General features: G+C 43.1%; 1 protein-coding gene across 1 annotated transcript in view; it reads left to right on the top strand.

Annotated features, from left to right (window-relative positions):
* The window catches only part of OTUD5 (OTU deubiquitinase 5), a 27,364-nt gene extending 16,553 nt beyond the window's left edge, over positions 1-10,811 (top strand). Inside the window, exons 2-8 of the mRNA XM_018559198.1 lie at positions 4,081-4,145; positions 5,201-5,357; positions 6,120-6,268; positions 9,315-9,512; positions 9,718-9,938; positions 10,510-10,598; positions 10,678-10,811. Of these exons, the coding sequence (XP_018414700.1) occupies positions 4,081-4,145; positions 5,201-5,357; positions 6,120-6,268; positions 9,315-9,512; positions 9,718-9,938; positions 10,510-10,598; positions 10,678-10,799 (1,001 nt within the window). The 3' untranslated portion in view covers positions 10,800-10,811. The remainder of the gene's footprint in view (positions 1-4,080; positions 4,146-5,200; positions 5,358-6,119; positions 6,269-9,314; positions 9,513-9,717; positions 9,939-10,509; positions 10,599-10,677) is intronic.
* Positions 10,812-10,819: the final 8 nt, after the last annotated feature.

The raw sequence follows: 10,819 nt of genomic DNA, 5'->3' as shown, positions 1-10,819 counted from the left end.
TCTCACTAGAGACCAGTGACCTCATGAAGAATGGAACCTATTATCTCACTAGAGACCAGTGACCTCATGAAGAATGGAACCTATTATCTCACTAGAGACCAGTGACCTCATGAAGAATGGAACCTATTATCTCACTAGAGACCAGTGACAACATGAAGAATGGAACCTATCCTCTCACTAGAGACCAGTGACAACATGAAGAATGGAACCTATTATCTCACTAGAGACCAGTGACCTCATGAAGAATGGAACCTATTATCTCACTAGAGACCAGTGACCTCATGAAGAATGGAACCTATTATCTCACTAGAGACCAGTGACCTCATGAAGAATGGAACCTGTCTATTCACCAGGGACTGGTGGCGTCCCTGAGCACACTGCCTGTCCCTTCATTTCACATCATGAAGAATGCAACCTATCCCCTCACTAGAGACCTCCTGTGACATCAGAGAATGCAGCCTATCAATTCAGTGATGACTGGATGTCACCGATGTATTTTATCCTTTTTATTCAAGAGAGGTGATGTTGTTGAGAGTGCAGCGTAACTATTCTTTAGAGATTAGTGATGACCTAATTGGAAAGCTAGCTAGTCCATTCCCTGGAGACTAGTTAAAGAAGAACTCTGGGAATAAAAACAAAACCGTAACCCTTGCAGTGCAGAGTTAGTCCCACTGCAAGGGCAAGTGCTCATTTTGTCTAGGGGGTCTCAAAGCTGATACCTTTCTACTGTTTCAAAGCTGTATTATTCACATGATCCTCAGTCCTGCCTTTTTTGGTATGTCCCTCGTAGAGCTGCAACAGTTAATCGATTTAGTCGATTAAAAACGTTGGCAACGTTTTCGATCGTCGATTCGTCGGCTATCGATTGATTTGCCTGTTCGGGGCTGTTCCGGGCTCCACATGCGGCTTGAGCCACACGTCATAGGCAGTGGTGGAATAGGTGTATGGGGGTGCAGTGTGGACCAGGTGTATGGGGGTGCAGTGTGGAACAGGTGTGCGGGAATATAGTGGTGGAATAGGTGTCAGTGTGGAATAGCTGTGTGGAGAGGCAGTGGTGGACCAGGTGTATAGGGGTGCCCGGTGGAATAGGGGTGCAGGGATGCAGTGGTGGAACAGGGAGGCAGTGGGGGAAACGGGGTATGGATTTCCTCTATAACTGGTCAGTGGTAATCTGCATTGCGCAGTATAAATCATTATACAGCGCAATGAAAAATACCACCAGCTATTGAGGACTACAAATCCCAGCAATAATACATTATATACAGCGCAATGCAGAATAACGCCAGCTACAGAGGACTACAAATCCCAGCAATAGTACATTATAGTATAATGTACTATTGCTACATTCCTCTATAGCTGCTGGTATTCTGCACTGCGCCGCTGTATAATGTACTATATTGCACACCACACTTTTTTTTTTACTTCCACCGCGCCAAGCTTGCTCCCGTGATGGACTACAATCTTAACACAAACTAGTCGTCAATCACTGGAGCCTTTTTTTTTTTTTATCCGATTAATGGAACTTAATAATCGGCCAACTAATCGATTATGAAAATAATCGTTAGCTGCAGCCCTAGTCCCTCGCATCTAATGCAAATCAAGGGGCCTGCATAAGAAGTGGTGTCAGCAGTCCTTAGCCCGCCGGAAACCAGGGGAGAAGAGGCTGCACGGACTGGTCTAGCAGCCCGGTGGGGCCGAGAATCAGATGAGCTTATCTTGTTTTATTGAGCACCTTAGACAAAAGGAGGTAATGAAGGGTAGCCCTACTGCAATGGTACAGTGTTTTTTTTTGTTTTTTTTTTATTCCTGGTGTTCTTCCCTAATGGCACTTTAAAATGCAGCTTTATCTATTTGCTGGAGACCAGTAATGTCCCTGAGAACACGGCCTGTCCATTCACTGGAGACCAGTGTCATCATTTAAAGTGCAACCTCACTAGAGACTTATGACACCCACAATATACAGCCCGTCTCTTAATGCTTTCATTGTACATGACACAATAATAGCAGACGTGGGTATTAGAGAACAATAACATGCCAGGCACAGGGTACCAGCAAACGTTACACCATATCTTCAGTAAGGCAGTGTAGAGGGTGCTCATATTTGTATCTACTGTATGTATAGTTTATAAAAGAAAGTTGATTTCTTCAACCAGTCCAAATCCTCCTCTGTTACCAGTGTGAAGTGGAACGTTTGGCATTGCTATTTGTACTCTTAGGCCTCATGTACACTACGTACCAAACCGTTGAGTTCAGGTGCGTTTGGAGCTTATTTCTAAATGCACCACAACTCATGTAATGCATTTCTATGACTGAATGCACACATAGACGTCCAGCAGTGTCTAGGTGCCTTCAGTCTGGGTCAGTTTACCCAAAATAGAAATGTTTGCATTCCGGTCCGAGTAGCCCAGTTTTTATGTGGCTAACACGCATGTAAACGTGACTAAGCCCGGCACAGAAAAAAGTCATCTGGGAAGCATAAAGTTGTTACCAGATAACTTCTGTTGGGCTTAAACGCAGCCTGCCGGTGTGCACAAGGCCTTACTGGATTATGCTGCAAAATGATTGTTTCATCTTGTAGTGGAAGTTCATTTCTTCACGATGCCCATCTTCATTTTGCCGTAGACTACCGTAGTTTGTTTACAACTGGAGATAAAAGCAGGCCTAAAAGTATCAGTTAGATGTAGATTGTATACAGGTATACATAGATTTGGCGCTATATTTTCCACTTATCGACTCTCACATCTTACTGCAACATTTGTAAACATCTCTCCTCTTGTGGTTTCCTGTTTTAAATTCTCACTAAGCCTGAGTCTTGCTACCCGCAGTCTATTGGTACCGACTAACCACTTAACCCTCCCCCCTCTGAACTTCTAAGAAAGCTGGTCACGTGACAAGCGGGAACGGTCGCCATGTATAGCCCTCATTAGCATAAAGCATATTGTTTACATCCACCGTGGCTTCACAACAAAGCATATCGTTAAGCGTGTGGTTTCTTTGATCCTGTCATTTGCAGGTTGTGCTTGTGAAGATTGCCACATTTCAAATGTTAGCTGGCGCTCACTGAATTTCAAGCTGTACAGGCATAGTGAACGCGGCAAAGTTGTTTTCTTAACCCCTCAATGACTGGGGTTTGGCGGGTAAAAGGAATAACTGCGGTCTGAAGGCTTTACCTGAAGGAGCTTACACTTTTAATGTCCTTACCAAAGTTCTACAGGTACACGCATTAGGGTCAATATAGGATGAAGGCCAGTATTTCTAGGTCTCGCGTGTTACTGCAGCGTGTTTTAGTGACATTGATCACAGGTATTTATATAGCGCCGACAATTTAGGCAGCGCTTTACATAGTTGCACATTCACATCAGTCCCTGCCCTCAAGGAGCTTACGATGCAAGGTCCCTAGCTCGCATATATAAACGGCCGGAGTACCTGGAGGAAACCCACACAAGCACAGGGAGAACATGCAAACTTCTGATGAATGTACAATGCATTGTACAGTAGTGGCCGACGCATGTGTTGCACACAATGCGTTAAAGAAATTAAATGATGCATCAACGTGCCCTGCCGGCCCATTCAACAGGCACATGGTAATATGTTGTGTTAAAGCAAAGCACCATTTGAAGGGGGCCCTTAAGATTTTACAGCAGAGTTTTGTAAGAAGATGATTGTTGAACTGGAAATGTTAGTTAAAGGAACTTGTCCTCCATTTTGAACTGTTCTACCTAATAGCTGGAACCCCATGGAGCCTACTGCAGTTTCACATTGTAAGTCGGGGCTTAACTTCCCTGACCCACACCTACCTGTCATCCCCTCACTGGCCACTGAGGTGCTTTCATTGGATGGGAGTGGGAAGGCCCCAAGGAGCTACAGCTCATCACCGTATGCCATCCTGTCAAATGAGGGTACGAATGTTGGCAATATCAGCTCTCTTATTGGATGGGGAGATTTGGCGCTGGAGTTTGTGCACTTTTCCTTAATTCGGACCAACCATGTGATCCTTGTTCTTTTTTTGTTTCTAAGCCAATGCCAAGTTCATTATTCCCCTATCTAATGTGTATCTTACACTTCTCTTCCCTTTTTCAGCCGATCAGGTATACGGCGACCAGGACATGCATGAGGTGGTCCGGAAACACTGCATGGATTACTTGGTGAGTGATGCTTGGAGAGTTTTTGTCTAAGCTACGTGTATGTGTAATATTTGTAATTATTTCATAGGATCTGCCTTGTTCATCTTTGCTTTATTTATTATATGTTGAATTCTATTACAGTTGAGGGTAAAATGTACTTATTTTTATTCTTAAAATTTTGAAGTGCACCTGTCATACCCATCTCTTAAACTACTGATTAGAATAAAACTTCAAACCTTCAGATCTCATCTTAAAAAAAAAAGAAAACTCCTCCAGGAAAGAATTGTTAACCCTACCTCCACCCTGCAAGGGTTAAGTGCTCATTTTCGTCTAGGTGCAAAAATACCAGTTACACTCACCCAAAGCTCACTGGCTTTTAGACCGGTCCCTGGAGCCTCTCTTCCTCCTCTTCCCCCCACTCCACTCCAGCACTCTAAGGATTCTTGAGTCATCACGTCCTAAGCACTGTGTATTGGGCGTGAGGACGCAGAGGATCCCACCTCTGCAGCGTAAAAGGTGACATGCTGTAGGGAGCAGGCTTAACAGCCAGCCGACAGTTTCGGGTGAGTACAACTTTATTTTTGCACCTGTACCAAAGTGAGCACTTAACCCTTCCAGTGTGGGGGTAGCAAGGGTTGAAAAACATTGTCCCCAGAGTTCTTCTTTAAGCACCGCTAGTGTCCTAAATTTCTATAGTTAAATTCCAGTTCTCTTCAATACATATTGTTTTAGTCCCATGTTAACCCTGCTTCCTCCGAACCCATCGTTATTGGTGGTCCTCACTGTGTTGTATTCTTATAGCTTGCTTAGGAAACCTGTAAAGCAGGGGTTGGCAACTTCGGCACTTAAAATGTATTGCAAGAACAAATCCCAGCATGCCTTTGGGAGTCAAGCCTGTGGCTGTCAGTGTTGCTGTTCACCAGAACATGGGATTTGTAGTTTCGCCACAGCTGCCAAGGTTGCCTACCCCTGTTGTAAAGTGACAGTTGTACTTTAGTCAATGCTGTTACTAAAAATCTTACATAAAACATACTCTCAAGGTAATGTCTTTTTTGCTACCCCCGCCTCCCAAACAGATGAAAAACGCAGACTACTTCTCAAACTACGTAACCGAAGACTTTACCACTTATATTAACCGCAAGAGGAAAAACAACTGCCACGGCAACCACATAGAAATGCAGGCCATGGCGGAGATGTACAACCGGCCTGTAGAAGTGTATCAGTATGGCACAGGTAACACTATAGTACTATTCCAGCTATGCCTAAAAAGCATGCATCCCCAGAACAGCAATAGGCTATACAAATATGTATCTATTCATCTAGATTATGATTGGCTCAGAATGATCATGTGCCTTTTTAGTATCAGATTAGTTCTCTTTTCATCTGCAGCTAATTAGCATGACACCAGCTTTCTTCAGAATGTTCTCATTGTAAGCATTCGTAGCATCGTACCTTCCACTCAGGATTGATACCGTTTCATATATTATTATCTTTTTACTTTTGCACATCAGGTTTGCTGTAATAGGATATATGTTAGAGCAAATGTCATGAATATAGTGTGGTGCAGTACAGGAGCTTCTTAACATTTTGGCGAGGAAGCTTCTCCATTTTGGATGGGGTGGGGAAGGTTTAGAACCTCTTTCAGGTTTTTATTGATGCCTTTTGTACCGCTTGCGTAGATTCCTTTTTCTCAAGGACAGAAACAAATAAGAATCTCTCCATCAGGGACACAGACTACATTATGAGCATTATTATTAGAGTCGGAAAGAGTTAGAACCTCTGTTCCACATAGGAAAATAAGCTCACTTTCTGTTGTGTCACTGGGACATGATGTCACTTGGAGACAGAGACCACCATATAAACCTGACAGGGTTTCTCATTTCCCCTCTATACAAAGTTTTGGTTGGACTCCTACTATAACTTTCAGCCTCAGGTAAAATCTGGTACCGTACTGTATGCTTTTGAGTCCAGATCTCTCTCCTTTCTTCTGTCCAGAACCAATTAACACGTTTCATGGAATCCAGCAAAATGAAGATGAACCAATCAGAGTGAGCTACCATCGGAATATACACTACAATTCAGTGGTGAACCCCAACAAGGCTACAATTGGAGTTGGCCTGGGCCTGCCATCCTTCAAACCAGGGGTAAGGGGCATGAGGGATTCCAAGTCTAAGGGCTGATTACCACTTCGGTGATCTGTCATAGTGTGTTTACCTGCATTACATTCAGTTGCCAGCTCACCCCAGATGAAACACACATGACCATTGTGGTGTGCTGAGGTGCGTTGTACGTTGCACTCTACTGCACAGTGCATTGAGGTGCCATTCACAATGAATGGCACTGTAACGCACTGTACATGAAGCAGGTGCATTGCCGTGCATTGTGACTATTAACACAATTGACAAGTGTGAATGGGCCCTGACAAATGAAACATGTATAAAAACTTTTATCTGCTGGGAAGATCAACGTACATACTCTTGTGACCCACCCACGGCTAAACCACATAAATGGTTCTACCTGATGAAAGATTTGTATAGTAAGGCATGTTTTTGTGATGCACCCACCACTGCTATGATATTTGGCTTCATTGTTTATAGGGGGTGACAACACCTTTCATAGCCTGTAGACTAGACTCTGCCACTGCCTTGCATCCTGCCTAATTCTTGGAATTTTAACAACACCACAGTGGTGATGCCCACTTGAGCTCTTGCTCACCTGTAGGCCATCCAAAGCCATCAGCTTTGTGGTCGCTCTGGAGTAGACACAGATTTTAAGTGATTTCACTGGCTGAGATGATTGTTGCTTTTGAAGGATGCATGCAGTAAATTAAAGTGTTTTATAGACGTTTGCTAGAAGCCCAACAAAAGGAGTACAAAGTCTTACAGCTTTTTTTTTCTTAACAATGCTGCTACAGTCTGAGTAGAGAAGCATGTCCCCTGCCATAAAGGACCCTTGCTCTTTGTGTGAAAGGTAGTACTGTGCAAAAGTCAGGTGTGAAAAAATGCTGTAAAGTGAGTGATTTCAGAAATAAAAGTGTTTTAATAGTTTTATTTTTTTTATCACTTAACAAAATGGAAAGTAAATGAAAGGAGAGAAATCCAAATCAAACCCTTATTTGGTGTGACCACCCTTTGCCTTCAAAACAGCATCAATTCCTCTAGGTACACAGTTTTTGATAGAACTCGGCAGGTAGGTTGTTCCATAAATCTGGGAGAACTATCTACCGATCTTCCGTACATGTAGACTGCCTCAAATCCTTCTGTCTCTTCATGTAATCCCAGGCAGACTCGATGATGTTGAGATCAGGGATGTTTGGGGTCGTTGTCCTGCTGCAGAATACAATTTGGGGCCAATCACACGACTCCCTGATATGGCATGATGAAGTATCTGCTTGTATTTCTCAGCATTGAGGACACCATTGATCCTGACCAAATCTTCATTGGCAGAAATGCAGCTCCAGACTTTCAAGGAGCCTCCACCATGCTTCACTGTTACTGCAGAGACTCATTATTGTATCACTCTCCAGCCCTTCAGCGAACAAACTGCCTCCTGCCATGGCCAAATATTTCACATTTTGACCAGTCCGGAGCACCTGCTGCCATTTTTCTGCACCCCAGTTTCTGTGTTTTTGTGCATAGTTGAGTCGCTTAGCCTTGTTTCCACGTCGGAGGTATGGCTCTTTGGCCACAATTCTTCCATGAAGACCACTTCTGGCCAGACTTCCCCATAGAGTAGATGGGTGTACCCGGGTCCCACTGGTTTCCCCCAGTTCGGTGCTGATGGCACTGCTGGACATCTTGCAATGTCAAAGGGAAGTAAGCATGATGTGTCCATCTGCTGCATTACATTTCCTCGGCAGACCACTGCGTCTACGGTCCTCAAAGTTGCCCGTTTTTTTGTGCGTCTTCAAAAGAGCTTGAATAGCACATCTTGAAACCCCAGTCTGCTTTGAGCTCTTTGAGACCTTGCTGATGCAGTATAACTACCTTGTTGCTGTGCTCAGTCTTGCTATGATGTATGACCTGTGACATGAAACTGTCTTCCACAACCTCACCTTTGTAGTGGAGATTGACTGTTCCTTACCCAGTTTTAAGCCTCCTACACATCTGTTTCTGTTTCAGTTAATGACTGTGTTTTAACCTAGATATGAAATTGATCATCATTAGCATCTGCTTTAGTATAATTGGTTAATCATACACCTGACTCTAATCCTACAGAATCCCTGACTTTGCAAGTGTAAGAATTGATGCTGGTTTGAAGCCAAAGGGTAGTCACACCAAATATTGATTTTGATTTCGATTTTTTTCTTCTGTTCACTCACTTTGCATTTTGTAAATTGATAAAAATAGTAATTATATATTTTTGAAAGCATTCTTAAAAACTTTTGTGTGTGTGTACAGATATATAGTGTGTGTGTGTGTTTACACTAAGGAAAATGAGTGCTGGTCAAATGTATTTGCTGTAGTCTGGAGTTATACATCGTTATGGAACATGACAAATATGCATTATAGAAAATCAGTTTCAAATGAGAGGCTTTATAGTCTATTGAACACGATGCATGGTTTTAGGTACTTTTCAGTCATGTTTTATCTCCCCAGGTAACAGGTTTTAAGTGTGTTGTCCTAGGGGAGGACCAAAAGCTACCTCCTAGGTGCTATAGAATCCTTCTCGGAGAGTCCAGTTGAGCTGGGTTATATTTCGGACCATTAGAATTAGGGATGCACCGATACTAGTAGCTGTATCATTGCTGATACCGAGTATTTGGGCAAGTACTCGTACTCGCCCAAATGCTTCCTACACCCAAACTTTCGATATCTGGAAGCCAGGCGGCAAGCCATTACTTGCCCCCCAGCTTCCTCATTGTCCATCGTCACCTGGTGACGAGGGAGCATGGAGCCGGCTTCCCGGCTAATCAGGAAGCTAGACAGCAAGTCATTACACACCGCCCGGCTTCCTTAATGGGACTTCCGGTATCTGTGATCGATATCGGTATTCGATACCGAAAAACAGTATCGGTGCATCCCTATTTGGAATCAAACGCCCAAGTGTTTTTTTTTATTTTTTTTATTATTTATTTGTAGCACTAAAAAATTGACAGATGTAGTATGATTGGCTGTAGTGGGCCCTTGTATTTTACAGGCAGTGATGTCACTAACTAGGAGCCTCTTTCAAACAATTTGTGTATTTTAGTATGCAGAGCAGTCGCTGATGAAAAATGCCATCCGAACCTCAGAGGAGTCCTGGATCGAGCAACAAATGTTAGAAGATAAAAAGAGAGCCACGGACTGGGAGGCTACAAATGAGGCCATTGAGGAACAAGTGGCTCGAGAATCTTATCTGCAGTGGTTAAGGGACCAGGAGAAGCAGGCCAGACAGGTAACACTATCAGTAAGGCCTTTCACTTTTCTAGGTTTCTGTTGTCATTCATTTTGCAGTCAAAACCTGGCTTTTCATTCTTCCCGTCTTGTCACCAACTTCTTCCTGTGTGCTCTCATATCTTTCTTCCCTATTGTTTTCTCTCTTCTCTGCACTACTTATATTCTTTTGTCCACGTTCCTAACTAAAATCATCCAGTCTATCTTTATATTCACAGCCCCGCAAGGCCAGTGCAACTTGCAGTTCTGCTACTGCTGCATCATCAAGTGGTCCAGAGGAATGGAGCGGGCGCTCACCCAGACAGCGCAGCACTGCAGGCTCTCCTGAACATCCTGATATTCATGGCGATCAAACAAAGCCGTCTTCCCCAGGGAATGCCCTAGTGTTAGCAAAACCTCCCTCACCGTGTGCACCAGGTAACTACGGCCAATGCTTTTTGTGTAAAATTCTTGAATGTCAAGTTTTACCTTTCTGTTACTAATTTGTTTTACATCCATAAATATAAAATGGCCCAGCTATTTGTCTGATTTTACTCCAATTAACCCTAAGTTAACCTTTTTCAGCCCTATTTAACTCCTTTTCCTCCCTTTTTATCTTACTGATTTTTTTTTTTTTTTTTCTATTTTTTAACCATTATTATTTAAGACTTTTTTTGTCACATTAAAAATATAAATGCATAAAATTGATTAAAAAAACCTGAAATATAAATTCCTGGTGTAGTAACCGTTTTAGATGGTTAATTAAATAGTTAGGGCCTCCTTGTGAAATAATGGTCTTTATGGCCTGTTTGTTACAACCTCCCTTTTGATAGCACAAATAAACAATTAACTTTGACCTGCACAGTAGGCAATGTCTCTTGGCACCTCTTGCAATGAAAAACTTGGCTCTGAGCTTTAAGATTCTTCTACCAGAAAGAGAGATGTTTGTTTGCTTGAACCAGGTACAGCACATATTGAATTATTGGTGTTCTGTATGGTCACATGACATGTCTTTGTCTTGTAGGCCCAAGCAACTCCGGAGCCGACAGAGCAACTTCCCCTTTGGTATCTGCACTGGAGTGCAGAGCCATCATGCAGCACATGTCCCCCACAGCATTTGGTGAGTGCACTACCTCCTTGCATCTCTTGAAAAACTACCATATAGCATTTTCAACGCTTCTATTTCTTCTTTACCTCAGGTCTGAAGGACTGGGATGATGATGAAATCCTCGCCTCTGTTTTAGCAGCGTCACAACAGGAATACTTAGACTCAGTGAAGAAAAACGCCCTGCGGCGGGACCCTTCCCCAGACCACAGCTGATATAAACATTTTAGTTCTGC

Source organism: Nanorana parkeri, unplaced genomic scaffold (genome assembly GCF_000935625.1).
Source record: "Nanorana parkeri isolate BGI_ZX_2015 unplaced genomic scaffold, ASM93562v1 scaffold380, whole genome shotgun sequence".
Taxonomy (NCBI): domain Eukaryota; kingdom Metazoa; phylum Chordata; class Amphibia; order Anura; family Dicroglossidae; genus Nanorana; species Nanorana parkeri.
This window is presented reverse-complemented; position numbering and strand designations above follow the sequence as displayed.